Source organism: Dama dama, chromosome 23 (genome assembly GCF_033118175.1).
Source record: "Dama dama isolate Ldn47 chromosome 23, ASM3311817v1, whole genome shotgun sequence".
Taxonomy (NCBI): domain Eukaryota; kingdom Metazoa; phylum Chordata; class Mammalia; order Artiodactyla; family Cervidae; genus Dama; species Dama dama.
The window spans coordinates 75,483,041-75,501,813 of NC_083703.1; the positions used below are offsets into that span (position 1 = coordinate 75,483,041).

An 18,773-nucleotide genomic window follows, 5' to 3' on the forward strand; every position below is an offset into this window, starting at 1 on the left:
CATGGGGGACTGAGGGGCAGCTGTGGCGAACGTGACTGCCACCCCCTCTTGCCCTTCATTTTTGTGAGCATCTATTCTGTCTCAGGCCCTGTTCAGAGCAATAGAAATCTAGATGAATCCTCCTCCTCCTCCATCACTGTCAAAGCAAACCCTTGGCACCTGCTATGTGTCAGTCATTCACGTGTATTAACACTTTAGTATCCGCAACTCTAAGAAGTGGACACTTGTTTTACACGTGAGACACAAGTTAAGTGGCTTGACTGAGACAACAGTTTAGTGATTGCCAATTTTGAACCTAAGTAATCAGACTCCGGGGCATCCTGGGTGGCACAATGGTAAAGAATATGCCTGCCAGTGCAGAAGACACAGGTTCAGTCCCTGGGTCAGGAGGATCCCCTGGAGAAGGAAATGGCCATGCACTGCAGTATTCTTGCCTGGAAAACCCCATGCCTCGTGGGCTACAGTCCATGAGGTTGCAGAAGAGTTGGATGTAACTTCGAGACTAAATAACAACTCAAAAGTCCGTTTTCCTAATTACTGTTTCTCTTGTAATTATTACACCTCTATTGGGTTGTGAGCCCATTTTACAGATGTGGAACTTGAGGCCTGGGGAGTTGAGTTACTGGCTTAAAGTCACACAGCTCGTGGCAGGGCCAGGAATTAAACCCAGTCCTCTGGCTCCAGACTCTCTGCTTCTAAACTCAAGATCTTAAGGGTCTTTAGACCCCAGATGTTCATACCCTCCCCCAGTGGTGGTACCCACAAACACCTCATCTCTCTCCTTTTTGTGACTTGGAGCTGTCTGCACCCTTGCCAATGCCGGGGGGTCAGCTAGGGCCAAGGGAAAGACTTTGGGGGTGAGCAAAGGGGCAGAGAGAGGTCGCTTCCAAATTCAGACCAGGCAGGGCCAGCAGGGTCAGGTTACACACGCACACACACACACACACACACACGCACACAAACAACGTACACATGTTTCTTTCTCTTGATTATTGGTGTGGGCAGTGAGCTCCAGGACTCAGCAGGGGACATTCCACTCTAGCTGTGAACTCAAGTGTCAGACTCAGCTACTCCTCCTGCCTGACCTCTGGTCTCCCCCCTCCTGGGCCCGCCCCTTCTGTTACAGAGTGGCCGCAAGGGTCCAGCCCCAAGGAGGACCCCAGGAGGCATGGGCCACAAGGCCTACACTCCGGGAGGTCCGGAGGGGAAACTCGAACCCAAGAAACCCCCCAAGGCTCCCATTGTGTTTCCTACTTTAACTCCTACCTTTTTAAAGTCCCTAGTCTAGCGGCCTAGTCTCTTGGGGGCTCATGTGCCTCTTCTGTAAGTAGAATAATTAGTCCACCAAGCTCATGGTTGATGTGAGGTTGATATGACTTAACACATGGAGCGGGCTTGGTGTTCTTAAAAAGTACAGAATCAGATCTGAATTCCTTACTCTTGGCCGGGGGGCTCCACTTTGTGTCCCGGGCAGCCTCTCAGGCTGGACCCCTCCGCATCGCCCCTGACCACGGCGCCCAGCCCCTGGCCTGGTTTCTTTCGCTCTAACTCACAAGTCTGATTCTGCCCTGAGGGCCTTCACACTCCCTGTTCCTCTGCTCGGACCAGGTTTCCTCCCATCACAGGACCATCCCTTCATCCTCCAGTTCTTATCAGAGAGGTCTTTCCCTTCAGAAGTAATCATTTGTTTATTCATTCATTCTTTCATTCAAGAAATGTTTCCTCAAGCACATGCCCAGTATCGTGTAAGTACTAGCAAGAAAATACAAAAGCTTTGCCTCCTGGAGCCTAACCCAGCGTGCTGGTAGGACAAGGGTCTGGTGATAACAGTGGATAAGAAGAATATGTAGCGTGGTGGATGGTGTCACATACTGTGCGGTAGGGGGCAGAAAGCAAGGTGGGATAAGAAATGCAGGGACGTGGGATTGCAGTTTTTATTAGGGGCACTAGAAATAATGTCACTGGGAAGGGAACACTTGAAGAAGGACCTGAAAGAGCAACTTCCCTGGCCGTCCAGTGGTTAAGAATCCTGCTTGTAATACAGGGGACTTGGGTTTGATCCCTGGTCAAAGAAGTAAGATCCCACATGTCTTGGAGCAACTAAGCCTGTGCACTGCAATGAAACGTCTCACATGATGCAATGAAGATCCCATGTGCCATAACTAAGGCCCAACACAGCCAAACAAATAGGTTAGTTAATTTAAGGAAGAAAAAAAGAGAGACCTGAAGGAGGTGTGCGAGAGCGCTTCATGGTGACAGGGAGGAAGAGCCTTAGAAGCAGAGGAAATAGCAGGTGCAAAGGTCCTGAGGCAGCCGCTGTCCCAGAGCACGTGAGGAGCAATAAGGAGGTTGGTGTGGCTGGAGCCCAGTGAGCGAGAGACCAGTGGCAGGGAGATGAGGTCAGAGAGGTACCCAGGATCAGATTCCGTGAGCCCTTGGAAGGACTTGGCTTCTACCCTGAGCGAGATGGGAGCTGTGGGAGGGTTGAGAGCAGATGAGAGATGATCTGATCTATGTGGACAGGATCCCTCAGGCTGCATGTGAGAAAGGACTGGGGATGCACACAATGGGAGTCCAGGGGCTGGAGAGGAAGGAGTTACAGTAAAGTGAGAGGCCACGGTGGCTTAGATGCGGTGGTGGTGATGGAGGGGGACAACAGGTCAGGTTCTGGAGCAGGGTGAGGGGGAAGCCAGCAGAACATCCAGCCATGCTGTTCTGTGTATTTTGTTTGCGTTCCTACTCCCTGCCCAGCGTGCTGTGTTTGCTCACTCGCTTTTTGTCTGCCCCTCCACCAGAAGGTAAGTTCTCTGAAGGCAGATCTTACCTACTTTAGTTGCCTACATATCTGCTGAGAACAAGGTATGATGCATAGTAAGTGCTTAAAAAATACTTAAGAAAACAAACTTACAGTTACCACAGGGGGGACAGGGATAAATTAGGAGTTTGGGGTTAATAGGTACATACTACTATATACAAAACAGAGAAATAACAAGCACCTACAGTATAGCACAGAGAACTATACTCAGTATCTTGGGTTTTTTAATTAATTAATTAATTTCAGTGCACCATGTCTTAGTTGCAGCCCATAGGATCTAGTTCCCTGACCAGGGATCAAACCTCAAACCCCTGCATTGGGAGTGTGGAGTCTTAGCCACTGGACCACCAGGGAAGTCCCCAGTAGGCTTTTTTTTTTTTTTTTTTGGCTGCGCTGCATGGCCTGCGGGATCTTAGTTCCCTGACTAGGGATCGAACCCATGTATGCTGCAGTGAAAGAGCAGTCTTCACCTCTGGACCACCAGGGACGTGCCTATAGTCAATGCCTTGCAATAACCTATAACGAAAGAAAATCTGAATCACTTTGCTGTACGCTTGAAACTTTGCAGATCAACCACACCTCAGTTTTTTAAAATGACACTCACCATTTTAAAAAGAAGAAGAAATACTTGTAAAAGGAATCGAGACAGGAGACACAGCACCCTGCAAGACTGTAGTATGCGGTATTAAATGAGCTCCACCCTCCGTGATCTCACAGCCTTAGCACAAGCTGTGTCCCCTGTCTGCAGCGCCCTCCCTTGCTGCTGCTTTTTTTTTTAAGACAATTTAATTTCTGATCACCAAGTAACATAGTCCTTATAAAAACTTGAATGTTAGGCCAAATTCCTCTTTGCTGCATTTACCCAATCTTCGTGGTTTCCTCCCCTCCGCAGAAGTAACTACTGTTATCAGTGTTTTGTGTTCCTGTTGTTGAAGATTTCTTCTATGTTTTACGTGTGCATGAATGTCTATGTCTGTAATTTAAGGAGATACGTTTATGTTCTCAAATTCTCTGGTGCATCTAAATCACCTTGGAAGTTCTGTTGGTATACCGGTTGCAGGGCCCCGTGCCCACATTTCTGCTTCTGTCATGGTTTGGGAGTGGGGCCCAAGAATTTGCATTTCTAGCAATTTCCAGACAATGCTGATGTTGCCAGTCCAGGGACCGTGCTTTGAGAACCAGGCTCCAGGACTGGTTTTAAACCGGGGTGCACATTGGACTCTCCTGGGAAGTTTTTCGGTAAGAGTTTAATGCAAATATCCAGATCTTACCCCCAAGGAGTCTGATTTAATTGTTCAGAAATGTGACCCAGGCAGTGAGTGTTTTTTTTTTTTTTTTTTTAATTTTTATTTTTTGGCTGCCCCACGAGGCATGTGAGATCTAAGTTCTCCTGACCAAGGATCGAACCCCACCCCCTGCATTAGAAGCACAGTGTCTTAATCACTGGACAACCTGAGAAGTCCTGAGATGTTTTTAAAGCTCTCCAAATGCACCCAGTTTTATGTACCCAAGGTTAATAACCCCTGCTCTAGATGGTGAATTAGTTCAGGACGAAGACAATTTTTTATTCCTATATATGTATTTAAATTTCTGTTCCTAATTAGCACACAGCTCAGTTCCTGACTTATGGTAGATCCTTAAAAAATATTTATGGTTGGGTGGGTGAGTGAGTGAATGGAGGTGAAGTGGATGCTTGGTTAGGTGGATGGATGGGTGGTAGATGAATAGAGTAACCTATGGGCTTCCCAGGTGGTGCTAGTGGTAAAGAACCTGCCTGTCAATGCGGGAGACGTAAGAGACACAAGTTTGATCCCTGGGTGCGGAAGATTCCCTGGAGGAGGGCATGGGAACCCACTCTACTGTTCTTGCCTGGAGAATCCCATGGACAGAGCAGCCTGGCGGCCTTCAGTCCGTGGGGTCACACAGAGTCCGACAGGACTGAAGCGACTTAGCACGAGGAACCACAGATAACTTCAGGTTGATATTGGTTTTGAATCCTTAGTAGTGTTTCTTTGACTTTCCCTTGCCTCTTTTTCCATATGTATAAAGTGGAGAATGAGATGTTCTGGAGAATAAAACAGATAAGGCCCATGCAGTCCTTAGCAGCGTGCCTGGCTTGTAGAAACCACTTGAGAAATAGAAGCTATTGTTCATTACCATTTAAGGCAAAATTGGATTTGAATTATATCCTGTCTTCTGGAAGGAGGAGGGAAAAAGTTGTGGAACTAAGGAAGCAAAGCTGAATCAAGAAAAAGAAATTTTTTTTTCTTTTAAAATGCGACACATTTTGCAAAAGCTGAGACTATAATCTCATTATGGGTTTCCTTGGAGAGGTGAAGTCACCGCCCTGCGAAACAAGCAGGCTGGCATCTGCACTCAGACCTCCTGCACCTCCTCTGCCCCTGGGCATGATGTGGTTTCATTTCCAGTTTCAGTCACCGGCTCTAGCCAGGGGCTGGCAGGTTTTCCTTCATGTCCCCCAAGCCAGGTTGAGCTGCCCAGAGCTTTGCCTGGATCTGGCCTGGGGAGGCACAGATCAACTTGACCTCTGCCATTTTGAAGCCTTTTTCAGCGGGCTTCCTGGGGGGCCGCCACCCCCAGAATGACCTCTACCTGTGTGGTGTACACGTTGGACTCCTCATACAGTGCTCCCTCCTACGGTCGCTGCCGCTGGTCTCCATGCGGCTTAACGCACCCACGGGAGGGAGGTGAGCTGATGAAACACAGACATGCACCTTCCACAGCACAGACCTGCCTCAAGACATCTCGCATTAGAAACTATCTCATTTCTTGGGGATCATGGGCCCCCTGGGGCCCAATTAGGCAACATAATAGTGGTGACTGCCTTCAGAATCATTAGTTTCTTAATCCTACCAGTGAAAGGAGAGGTTTAAAAAAAGAAAAATGTGTGAATATTCAAATTGGGCTTACAATGAGAAGTGGATTAAGCGAGAGCCCCAGGAGAATAGAAAGCTAATCAGAGCTCCTCTGTGTTGGTCAGTTACCATTGGGTAGATACCTGCTTTGCAACAGCCCTACAGGGATGAGATGGTGCCCCATTTTATGGATGTGGAAACTGAGGTTTAGGGAAAGGAAGTGATGGACTCAGGGCCATACAGTTACAGTGCAGCAGAGTCAGGGTTTGAATCTGGCTCTGATCCCTTTAGCCCATGTACTTTCTTTGGAAGGAACAAGAAGACAACAAATTATGAGACTTGAGTTGTAAATCTGGCCCACAGTAGGTGCACGGTAAACATTGTTGAATGAATGAACCAACTGTGTCTGTCCGTGGGTAAGTTACATCACACAATCACACACACACAGTCACACATGTGCACTCACACACACAGACCCCAGCTCTAGTTTCCTCATATTACATTAGATCATTTATATTCCCTTCTTGGCCCTGGTATGCATTTGAGTTTGTGACTCCTGGAATGAAGATTTATTTTTACGAAGCCAGAATTGGGACTTCTTAGTAATTTGCAATTCCTTGGTAGCCTGCGGTCTAAACTCTCACTGCTCGAAGTGGGGTTTCCGGGCCTGCCATGTCAGTGTTACCTGGGAGCTTCCTTGACCTACAGACTTGCAGTCTGCATTTTAGGAAAATCCCCAGGCAAATCCTGAGCATCGTTGTGTTGCAGGCGTTCTTCTCGGTATCCATTCTTCCTTTTTGCACCTTGGCACAATTGTAATTAGTTACTTTACCCGTGTATTTGTTTACCGTCAGTCTCCCCGGCTAAGTGGACTTCCCCGGTGGCTCAGACAATAACGTACCATCCGCAGTGCAGGAGACCCGAGTTCAGTCCCTGGGGTGGGAAGGTCCCCTAGAGAAGGGCATGGCTCCCCACTCCAGTATCCTTGCTTGGGGAATCCCGTGGACAGAGGAGCCTGGTGGGCTACAGTCCATGGGGTCGCGAAGAGTCGGACACGATTGAGCGACAGACACTTCTCCTTTTCACTCCCTTGCTAAACTGGAGCGTCCATGACTACAGGAACCCTAACTGTTTTTGCTGATTCTTGTAACCCGTTACCTAGCACGTGCCTGGCATGTGGTGGTGAATGAATGAATGAATGAGATTCAACCCTGAGGCTCTGGCTATCTGTTTAGCTAATCCTTCTCCCTTCACCCGTAGGAAGCTGGGGAGGAAGAAGGGACTTAGAGCTTTCAATTCACAAATGAAGGAGGCTCTCTGCCCCTCCCTTGAGAGCCAGCTGCCCCAGTTTCTATATTAACCACATCCCTCAGAGACACGTCATTAACCTTGACGTAAATAGATTTGGCTACGTTGAGTCGGGTCACCAGGGCTGTTTTCACCACTAGTGAAATGTGGGTTTAGTGCTAGTGCTAAGTTGCGTCCCACTCTTTGCAACACTGTGGACCACAACCTGCCAGGCTCCTCTGCCCATGGGATTCTCCAGGCAAGAACACTGGAGTGGGTTGCCATTTCCTCCTCTAGGGGATCTTCTCAACCCAGGGATCGAACCTGCATCTCCGGCATCTCCTGCATTGGCAGGCATCTTCTTTATCACTAGCGCCACCTGGGAAGCCCCAACGTGGATATAAGTCACCATCAACGTGGATATAAGTTGCCATCAGTGATTCTGCCACTGACCCCAGTCTTGTCCATCATGGCATGCTCAGTGGCACGGCCAAGTCTGAGAACAGAACACTGCGGTCAGTGGGAAGGGCATCTCCACCTTCCAGGCTCTGGATCCCACCAGCATCAAAAGACTGATGCTGTGACAGCCTGTGGGGTCTTCACCACCCTTGGGGCTCACTTGCGAACAAGAGTTGACAGGTCTTCTGCTCCTGTGCTAAGGGTCCCGTGTTTGTGATGGGTTGACCAGGGGCAGTATGACCACCTTGATTGCCAACATGCCCCCTGGGTCTGGGACACTGGCCTCATGGAGAGACTCGTGACCGCAGTCCACATTATCCCTCTGGCAAGCTGGGGTTCAGCGGGCGTGCTGCTGTCCAGAGGGTCATGCCTACACCCAGGGGCATTGCCAGATCTGTGGGCCAGACCATTCCTGAGCTGCATGGAATGCTGTCTGGCATGGTCTCCACCCCAGGTAAGTCTAGCTCTGACTTACCATTTGGAGAAAGCTGTCACATACAACAGCAGCCAGAGAGTGGTGACTCTGGGGGTCCCTGAAAGGTGTCCAGGGCTACCCTGAGGACCAGGCTGTTCCTGCGACTTGAACAGTAATGCCCACTCTTCCACCTTTCATGCTGGGGCTGGCGTTGCCCACACGACCACTCCATCAGGCCCTTTCCTGATGCCCAGACAATGTATGGCTCCAACTGCAGCTGGGCCTCCTGGTCCACAGGACTAGTATCCCTGGACCCCAGCAGAGGAAGGGAGAGGCTCTCTACTTTTAGGGAGTCCCTACCCCACCTCTGCACCCAAAGAGTTGAGCGTGGCCGCCCTTGGGCGGGTCCCACTCCCCGGCCCGCAGGAAGGGAAGGAACTTGAGGACCCAGTGTCGTCACATCCCATCAAGATTCTCCAGGAGGCTAATAAAAAATAAATAAATAAAAAACAAAAAAAAATAAATAAATAAAATAAAATAAAAAAAAGATTCTCCAGGAGGTCCATGCCATCCTTACCAGGGAAAAAAAAGGAGGAAGAAAGGGAAAGAGATTATTCTCTATAGAATACATTCATTTTCCAGGTTCCCAATTCCCCCAGGCACCTTGGGTTCAAAAAAATTAAATGTGATACCAGTTTTAAAAAAATAAGAGAAAGCCTGTGCTTTTCAGAAAGCACATCATCGGCAGAAGGAAAATCTCTTAGCATTGACTGAAGGCCTATTTCTGGCTAGCACAACCTTCCTGGGGGTTGTTGGGGCGGAAGAGAGAGAGGATAGGAGGTTTGAACGGCCGGAGAGGGAGACAGGCCCGCGTGGGGAGGGAAGAGGGCATAGCAATTCAGAGGAATGGAGGAGGTGATCAGCACCGCATGAACTCACAAACCAGGGCGCAGAGGTTGCAGGCAGGGGAAGATGCTTTTTTCACATTTCTAGAATGCCGAGTTCATCTGAGCCCACGGGAGTGTTTCCATAGATTTTGATTTTTATGAATATTTACATGTTTATTAAAACAGCTCAAAATGTTTAATTCAATAACTTATGTAGTATTATTACTAAACATAAATCACGTGCTTCTTACCAGTAATGAAACTGAGGCTGTTTCAGAAGGAGACCGTCCTGGGGGAAGCTGAGGAAGGGGGATATGGGAGGCTCCGCCTGGGGCAAAAACCCAGAGCAGGGAAATTAGCAGTGAGGGAGCACCCACTGGAAGCCAGGGCCTTTCCTTGGCATTGGACCCCTGTTGGCCTTTTTATAAAGACAGCACATAGGAAGATATGTTATATTACAGTCATTGAGCATGCACACACACACACATCACATTCTCACATTTATAGCTGGAATAAAAGTTTTCCACGATTCCTTCTCATGTGCTGTGTGGACAATATATGCTGATGCTGTCCATCCTGTTTTATTTTTAAATTCTAGCTATAGCTCTCTAAGTGGACTTCAGGACTTGCCTCCTCACCCTAGTAGCTTGGGACTCAAACAGAATTTGACTAAGCCAAGGAGATGATTAAGGAAATGCTATACTTGGGATCTCCTAGCGGTCTAGCAGTTAAGACTCCACACTTCCAATGCAGGGGAACGAGTTCCATCCTGACCAGGGAACTAAGATCCCACATGCCACAAGGCACAGCCCCCGCCCCCCAAAAAAGGAAATAGACTGGGACTAAACAGCCTTAGGTTCAAGTCCCAGTTTCCATGTCCGCAGGCTTGAGCAAGGCACCTTAGCCTTTGGAGCCTTGGTTTCTACATCGGTACAATCGGGGTGTCCTTGTAGCATTGCCATGGGAGTGAAGTGAGTCCAGGCAGCTAACACAGAGTCTGGCACGTGTGAGCTTGTTGGTGGGAACTGGTTGTTGTTAATGATGATGACTGCCCTCGTGGGCTGCTGTGCCCTGCTTGGGAGGCTGAACTCCGGAGCCAGACCACCTGAGTTCAGACCACGAATCTGCCCCCTTAGGACCCGTCAACTTCACCTCCCTTCATCTGTAACACGGGGATGGGAACAGAACCCTTCTCAAGGTGTGGGGGGGAGGAGTATGAGGATTAAAATAATGAATCCAGATAACAGGTTTAGAGGAGAGTTTGGCACGTAGCAGGCACAGGGTAAATGATGGATAGAATCATCACCGTTACCATCATCAGCATCTCATTTCATCCTCACACACCCTTGTGAGATAAATGTTTTCCCCCATTTCACAGGAGGGTGCCCTGAGCCCCGGAGACTGTGGGTGATCTGCCCAAGGTCTCAGTGCTGACTCGGAGGTACAGCTGGGATTGCGGGTTGGTTTACAGAGTGGCTCAGAGCGCTGGAGGGCGTGGAGTATTTCTCAGGAGGCACAGGGACACCCCTGCCCCTGCCCTGCAGACCAGGGAGTGTGAATTGGCAGGTTGGTACAATCAATCGACATGTCATCTAGAATTTGCCGGGGCTCCACGCTGAGGACATTGCGTTGTTTTTAAGATGACACAGCACAAAATCATCCCCCATGAACTAATGGTGTTTAAAATGATGCTGTTGGCAACATCTCTCCCAGCAAAATTGTATCAGCTTTTCATCATCTCCTGATCATTGCCTCCCAACCATGGTTGGAGGTTGAGTGCCCAGGGACACAGCCCTTGTACCAGGACCTCAGGCGTCTTCCATCTCCTTCCCCGCACTCTAGTTGGAGCCCCAGAGACAACCCAAGATGTGTCTCCCCTGAGTGCTGGAGCCAGCCCCACCTGAACCCCATGGACTGAAACTGGGGAGGGAGAGGAGGAATATCAATGTGATGTCCTCAGAAGAAAGGAAAATGGGTGTCGGATAGCCAAAGCCAACCAGTATCTGCCTTTCTGGGTTTCTGGGGTTGCCTTTAAAGCAAGGAAAAGAGTGGGTCTCCACCCAGGAGTAGAAATGGCGCGAGCTGCCATCTGGTCATGGGCCTGGCTCAAGCCCATTCCTTCTGTCTCTTTGGCCTCCGTGTCTCCATCTGTACAATGGGTGGGGGGATGGATTCCACCCTGATGTTTCAAGATGCTATAGATTGTATACACACAGTCCTTCAGTTAGTACCTGGAGACAGAGCACACCCGGAGAAGGTTTTTCAAGAAGGAAAGTGCTACATTGGTGTGGCTTGGATAAGCTTGTGTGCTTGAGAAAGTCCCTGACAGCAACTCCGTGCATTTCTTCCCCCTCAACCTGGCATCTGAAGTCACAGCTTCTGGGGACCATCCCTCTGACAGCTCAAGTCCTTCAAATGTTTTTTTCCCCTCCAGGCATCACCACATCAGCTCCGAGTGTGTCCCAGCTCTTCGCAAGGTGAGTACCCTTGCCTTAGCTTCCTCTCACTCTCTCTCCCTTTTCTCCTTGGAGGCAGAGGCTCTGGAGCCAGACTCCCTGGAGAGGAATCCCAGTGATGCTTTTACTGGTTGAGCGACCTTGAACAAATGACCCCCACTTCCCCAGGCCTCAGTCTCCCCATCTGGAAAATGGGGACAATGCTGATGTCTGTTTCACATAAAAGGCACTCAGAATGGGATATAGAATAGACTGTTCTGGGAGTGTTGGGTGTTGTTTTCTTCTTTCTTCCTTTTTTTTAACTTTTCTTCCTTTCCTTCCTGTCCTTTTCAGTCATAGACTTTCTCTGTTCCTGTCTCCCTTCTTGCTTATCTATCTCTCCCTCTCTGTTTTTCCTTCCTTCCTTTCCTCTCTCTCTTCTCTCTCTCTCCTCTTCCTTCCTTTTGCCCCATCTTTCTCTCTTTACCCATCTTGATCTTTTACCCTCCTCCCCCCTCCTTCTTCCCTTCTTTCTGCTCAAACGTTCACCCAACACTGCTCAATAACCAAATCTCCTAGGAGCTCTGGAGACTTGCAAGATCAATGAGACACAGCCCCTGCCCTCAGAGAGCTTCCAGGCTAGTAGGAAATGGACCAGTAGATCAGAGATCTCAATATGGTGAACGGTACAAATGCTCCACCAGAGCTGCATCCAGGGGTCAGTGGGAGTCTGGTGATGGACAGGGCTTACCCAGGGCAACTGGGGAGCCACCTTGTCTGCTCCCTGCAGTGTGAGAAGGCCCAGGCTTGGCGAGACGGTCAGCATGGCCCTCCTCTGAATGCTCACCTCCTCCATAGCTGGATATTTTCGTCCCCGGACGACCCCGGAGAAGCTATTTGTAAGGAACACACTTTCTCAGCCTTCCTTTCCCTCCAGAAGATGTTTTGGGGGTTGTCAGTAGCAACTGAGGTCTGTTAAATCTACCTGGCTTGTTTTATGGGCTTGGGGTTGGAGAGCTTCCTCGTCCTCTCTCTGGCTTTTCATTCGAGCCCCAGTTTATTCTAAGAAGTTCACATCAGTTTTGATGGGAAGCAGGAATGGATCATCTCAGATTTCCACCTTCTACTTCCAGACAGGTGTAAATTGGGAACATTTTCAAATAAAATTCTCTGCTCAGTGCTATGTCCCATGCTCTGGATGTGTTTCCAGGCACCTCATAGGGTGGGAGTCTTGACTGATGAAACACCTTCCAATACTGGGTCTGGAGTCTCCAGTTCAAGCGACATTCTTATCCATCTTGGGACAAATTACAAAACAAGCAACTTTCTTACTGGAACAAATTCCCTGACCCTTTGGCACAGAAGTTGTCAAAAAGAAAGGGGCTGAGAACATCTTTTTATAATTCTGTGAATTTTTGCATCTGTCTCATACATGCCTTTAGGCTTCATATGTAGGAGAAACTGGAAATGGGAAGGTTTTACTGTATGGAATCAGATACAGGCTTGGGAATCTCATTACCATCTACTGATAAACTCGTGGTCAGAATGATTAGATATAGTTTGTTGCACAGAACTTTAGTGTCTGGGTTTTTGACCTAAAGGGCCTGGGTGTCCTAGTGGAGAGGTTAAGGACGTGGGCTCTGGAACCAGGGTTCAAATCGTGGATCAGCTGTGTGCATTCTCTCTGCCTCAGTTTTCTTATCTGTAAAGTGGGGATGGGAATAGTAACTGCCTCCAAGGGTTGTCACAGTTGCTATGAGATTTAAATGAGCCAGTCCACATACAGTCATCAGGACAGTGCCTGGTGTACCATAGACCCAAGAATTGTCAGTGTTTTTTTATCACAGGAAGGACTGTTGAGGACAGTGTGAGAGTTGGAAGATGTTCTCAAATCCAGTTGAATACAGCACCCAGGAGAGCAGACCCAGGCTTTCCAAAGCATCTGCTTTGCAAGAGAAGGGGGAAATAGGGAGTGTGTATGTTCATGTGTGGATCTCTCCTGGTTTTAAAATATTGGCAACTCCAAATTAAGAAAAAGACTGCACTGGCCAAAGAAATTGCATCCGTAGATTCACCGTCTTGTCCCCATCCGGTTGAATGAGCTAACCTTGACTTTATTAATTGCTGCCTGCAGGACTGAGTCAGTCCCAGGCCCATCCCTGAGCAGCAGCAAAGCTCCATGGTTACAAGTCCACCTGGGCTCAGGAGTCAGACTTCCAAGTTCAGATTCTGGATTTCCCGCTTTCTAGCCGTGACTTCTGGTCTCTGAGCTTCCATTTTCTCTTCTCTAAAATGGGAGTTAGCAGAGCCTCTACCCCAGGGAGTTGATATCAATATGTGATGTGACGCAGACCACGTCAGGCCTGTGAGACACAATTCCTAGCCTGTGGTCAGAGCTCAGTGATTACTAGCGGTCATTGTGTTAGGGATGTCGTAGGTCAGCAGCCCTTTATTTACTTTTTTAGGATTTTTTACTAGTATTATTTATTTTTGGTTGCAGTGTGTCTTCATCGCCTTTCTCTGGTTGTGGCAAGCAGGGGCTACTCTAGCTGCGGTGTGTGGGCTTCTTGTAGCAGGGAACGTGGGCCCAGTAGTTGTGGCACGCGGGCTTTGTTACCCTGTGGCATGTGGGATCATCCCAGACCAGAGATCAAACCCATGTCTCCCACATTTGCAGGCAGATTCTTAACCACTAGACTGCCAGGGAAGTCCCTCAGTGGCCCTTTAAATCCTAGCTGTTCATGGAACTGATTATTCATCTTGGAGTAAGAAATCCATTTGTATTCTTTGGTTGCAAGTAAGACAAATAGACCCCAGCTGTGTTCAGATACTCAGTCATGTCCAACTCTTTGTGACACCAAGGACCTAGTCTCCTCTGTCCGTAGTAGTCTCCAGGCAGTAATACTGGGGCGGATTGCCATTTCCTCCTCCAGAGCATCTTCCCAACCCAGAGATCGAACCCGCATCTCTTATGTCTCCTGCCTCTGCAGGCAGATTCTTTTGCTAGCGCCACCTGGGAAGCCCAGACCCCAGCTGATGTAAGCCCAAAAGGAATTTTTTTGGAAGATCTGGAGTAGCTCACAGTGGGATCAAAACTGGGATAATCAGGTCTTGAGGAAGACCCAGAATAGCACCGCTTCTGGGGTCCAGGCAATAGGAAGGGAATAAAAACACTCTTTTCAGAATGTGGGTGTTGGAATGAATTATTCAGCCCAGGATTTCAATTTCCAGAATAGAATCTGATTGGATAATCTGGCACCCTGTGCCCACCCCATGGCCCAGAGCCGGGCATCTTGACTGGCAATCCTGTCAAAGCTGTATCAGTTGGGAATGTGTCTAAATAAGGGTAGATAGTCACAGTGGAATGGGCTGTACTGTAGTAGTCAATAAACCCTGGTCCCAGTGGATTAACACAACAAAGGTTTGTTTCTTAAATAAAACCCCGGGATCGCATGGACCTCTCCAAGGCAGCTCTCCTCCACAGGCTAACTTGGGGTTCCAGGGTGTAACCCTGCTGGTTCTGCCCTCTCAGCTGGTACCCTCCACAGTTGCTGCTGAAAGAGGAGAGAGGGCAGCAGGGTTTTGAGGAGATGGTTTTATTGGCTAAACCATTGTGTTGAGCAGAATCCAGTCACGTGGTTGACTCTGATTGCAAAGGACCCAGGACGTGTTGTTTTCCTGGTGCCCAGGAAAGGAAAATGAAATAGGACTTGATGAACGTGTAAGTTGTCTCTTTCCTGGAAAGAGTACATGGTGGTCCAGGGACTGGGAACTAGTACTTTCATTGCTGGGACCAGAGTTCCCGGTCGGGGAAGCAAGATCCCAAAAGTTGCAAGGCCAAAAAAATAAAAATAATCACCTGAAGGGAAATGGTGGTAGTGGTGATACCAGGGGGGAGGGATGTGCTAGGTTGGGCTTGGAGATTTAATCTTCTTTCTTCCACGCAGACCTTGCCCGCGTGTCCCACCCGGTCAGCCTGCCTCGGCCATGGCAGCCTACGGCCAGACGCAGTACAGTGCAGGGATCCAGCAAGCTACCCCCTACACGGCTTACCCGCCTCCAGCACAAGCCTATGGAATCCCTTCTTACAGTGAGTACCTGACCAAACCCTTGCTTTCCCCGGGATCCCTTACATCATAGTCTTCATTCTGCCCAAATGCTTCAGTTAAATGCAGAAAGAGGCATGCAGCCAGCCTGATTTTGGGTTGGAGACAGACACTTTCAATACAGTTCAAGTTCTAGAGACTATGTCAAGGCCTCTTTTGATTGCAAGGGTAAGAAACTTAACCCAAGCTGGCTTAGAGAAAATGGAAACTTAATGATTCACATACTGGTAAGCTTGGGGACAAGGCTGATATCAGGTATGGCTGGATCCAGGTGCTCAGAGGATGTCAGGAGGAAAATGTCTCTCTCCATTTTCAGATGTTTTCCTCTGAATTATCTTTACTTCTGCCTGGGTTCTGCCAAGGTAATCTAGAACTGAGATAAGGTGGCCCTTGGATACTTTTTAACCTATAAAATATACTTGACATTTGAAAAATTAATTGCCAGTTTTTAAATGAGAAGTGTTTACATAGAAATTCGTATTTCTAATGTCTTAAAAAAAAAGCAACAAACAGCAGATGACTGGGCAGCCCTGGGCCCACATTTTTGCATCAGAAGTAGGTAACTGTGCAGGACTGACCCTGTTAGCCTTTGTTGGCCACAGTCCTCTCCTAGCCCTCATTACTCATTTAAATTAGCTGCCTGAAGATGTTTAAGCTTGCAACCCCTGGCCTAGAGGGAGAAAAAACAAATGAACTTTTAAAAATGGTAGGTTAAAGTGATTTCAGATTATGATGGATGGGATGAAGGAAGACAAGATCATGAAATGGAATAGAGCAAGCAAGATTTAACTTAGGTTCCAGCTCCAAGGAAGGTCTTTTACACAAGGAGCTGATTCATCTGAGAACAGAGACAACCATTAGTAAGCATGGGAAGAGAGGCATCCAGGCAGAGGATGCCTGGGAATCCTAGGGAGATGGATTTGGCAAACCCCAGAAGCCCAGTGGCTGGAACACAGGACCAAGATGAGATAGGTGAGGTGGACAGAGTCTTAGCACCTGGGGAGGACTTTATTCCAGTGAAACAGGAACTTATTGGCAGGTCTATAAACGTAGGGCTGTCTGATGCAATCTGGCATTTTTAAAGATCACTTTGGGGCTTCCCTGGTGGTCCAGTGATTAAGAATCCACCTTGCAATCACGGGACACTGGTTCAATCCCCGATCCGGCAAGATCTCTCATGCCTCAGAGCAGCTAAGCCCGTGTGCCTCAACTACTGAGCCAGCGCTCCAGAGCCCACTCGCTGCAGCTGCCAAAGCCCGCCTGCCTAGAGCCTGTGCTCTGCAACAAGAGAAGCCACTGCAGTGAGAAGCCCCCACGACAGTGAAGAGTAGCCCCTGCCTGCCACCATTTCAGAAAGCCTGCGTGCAGCCACAGAGACCCACCGCAGCCAAAAAATAAATAAATATATCTTTTAAAAAATAAAAGATCACTTTGACTGCTGTGGGGAGATTGGATTGGAGAGAAGCAAGAGAAGAAACAGGAAGGCAAGTTGGGAGGCTGATGAAGCCTGGAGTGGAGCGATGGTAGAAGCCTGCTCGGTACAGTAGACAGACAGAGATAGACATATTCAAGAACAGTTGTGGTGTTAAGAGTGACAAGTCACGGGACCCTGGGTTGGGCATCCATCAGAGACACCATCACTGAGATGCTGCCACCCACAGTTCTCAGCGCTCTGTAACCACTCGTTCTTTTAAACCTCCACTCAACTCTCCAAGGAAGGTCCAACCATTATCCTCTTTCAAGGGATAAATAAATAGAGGCTCAGAGAAGATAACTAACTCGCCCAGGGTCCCCCAGTTGGTCGCTGGTAGAGGTGGAATTACACCCAGCAGCCTGGGCTCTGGAGTCTAGAAATCCTGGGGGATTACCTGTGATGGACCTGAGCCAACTGGTGTGGGCATCTTTTCTAACTTCTGTCCCTCCTGTGCCAGAAGACGGGTGATAAAATCACAGGTGAGTCACCCTGGCTGGCTGACAGCCAAGACACATGAAGCTGGATTATTTTTTTAGCATAAAAGAGAACCCTAGCCCTGCTTCCAGACAAAACATGGCATCCGGTGGAAATTAATTTGGTCTAAAGTCATTTTTTAGTCTCAGTTACTTTCAGAGGCTCTCTGCCCTCAGAAAACAGCATAAGTGGCAAGGTCACATGCCCTGGGTTCACACCCCACCTCTGCCCCCTTGCTGGTCCTAAGACCCAGGGCGAGTCACCTTCATATGATGGGAGTGCTACTAAGTCTGGCTTCCTAACCATTGTTGTTACTGTAAATGGGATCATCTACATCCAGGATCAGCTACCTTTTTCTTTAAAGGGCCAGTTCATAAGTATTTTCAGCTTTCTGGGCCATGCAGTCTCTGTCACAGCCACTCAGCACGGCCGTTGGAGCTTGAAACCAGCCAGACAATATGTAAACTAATGAGTGTGTCTGTGTTCTAATAAAGCTTTATTTACACAAACAGTGGGCCACAGTGGGTCCATGGACCACAATGTGTCAGCCCTTAATCTACATTAAGGGCTTAGCTCACAGGGCCTGGCCCAAGGGAAACATTCAATCAATATAGTAGAGGCCAGGCTGCCATACACCTGGTATGTCCGCATCACTGAATAATGACAGGTGGGCTGAAAAGCCCTTTCCTTTCACACATGCCTGTGCCCGAGCAAGCAGTGTTTGCTCACTGTCTGGACAAACCTTGCTGAATCTTGTTAGGAAACTTTTCTCCTTGCTCCTTGGCAAATAGCATTATTACCTTTGTTTAAATAGCTGCAGGGAAATAATAACACAGTTGAGCAGACTAGAGGCAAGGAGGTCAGGAGTGTGGAGTGTTTTTTTCCTCAATTTGTTATGCAAACATAATGTTATGCAACATTTAAGACATATGTAAAAGAGTAGCACTATAAATAACCATGAGCTGACCATCCAACAAGAAAAATAAAGGGAGGTTATCTCCCTTTCTTGTCAAATACCCACATCCCTGGATTTGCTAATTACTATCACTTTCACTTTATTAATATCATTGCTCTGCCTTTCTTTATGTGGAATGCTACGTGTGCTCAGTCGTGTCCAACTCTTTTGTGACCCCATGGACTGTAGCCCGCCAGGCTCCTCTGTCCATGGGATTTTCCAGACAGTGCTGGAGCAGGTTACTGTTTCCTTCTCCAGGGGACCTTCCAAACCCAGGGATCGAACCTGTGTCTCCTGCATTGGCAGGTGAATTCTTTACCACAGTGCCACCTGGGAAGGCCTTATGTACAGTAGAGGTTGGCAAACTTTTTCTGTAAAGAGCTTAATAATAAGTATTTTTGGCTTTGTAGGCCATACAGTGTCTATGAAAGACGCCATACGGTGTCTACTCAACGCTACCCTATATCTTGAAAACAGCCACAGATTATACATAAATGAATGGGTATACAGGCATGCCTTGTTTTATTGCATTTTGCTATCTTACAATTCACAGATATTGTGGTTTGTTGTTTGTTTTTTTTTTTTCTTTT

The 18,773-nt window shown here is 48.1% G+C and overlaps 1 protein-coding gene across 7 annotated transcripts in view; it reads left to right on the forward strand.

Moving 5' to 3' along the window:
- The window catches only part of EYA2 (EYA transcriptional coactivator and phosphatase 2), a 253,772-nt gene that overhangs the window by 84,197 nt on the left and 150,802 nt on the right, over window positions 1-18,773 (forward strand). For 6 of the 7 annotated variants that reach the window (XM_061127413.1, XM_061127417.1, XM_061127414.1 and 3 more), the window contains exons 3-4: window positions 11,174-11,216; window positions 15,122-15,264. In XM_061127413.1, coding sequence (XP_060983396.1) covers window positions 11,174-11,216; window positions 15,122-15,264 — 186 coding nt within the window. The remainder of the gene's footprint in view (window positions 1-11,173; window positions 11,217-15,121; window positions 15,265-18,773) is intronic. The other variant, XM_061127419.1, reaches the window with a different exon arrangement.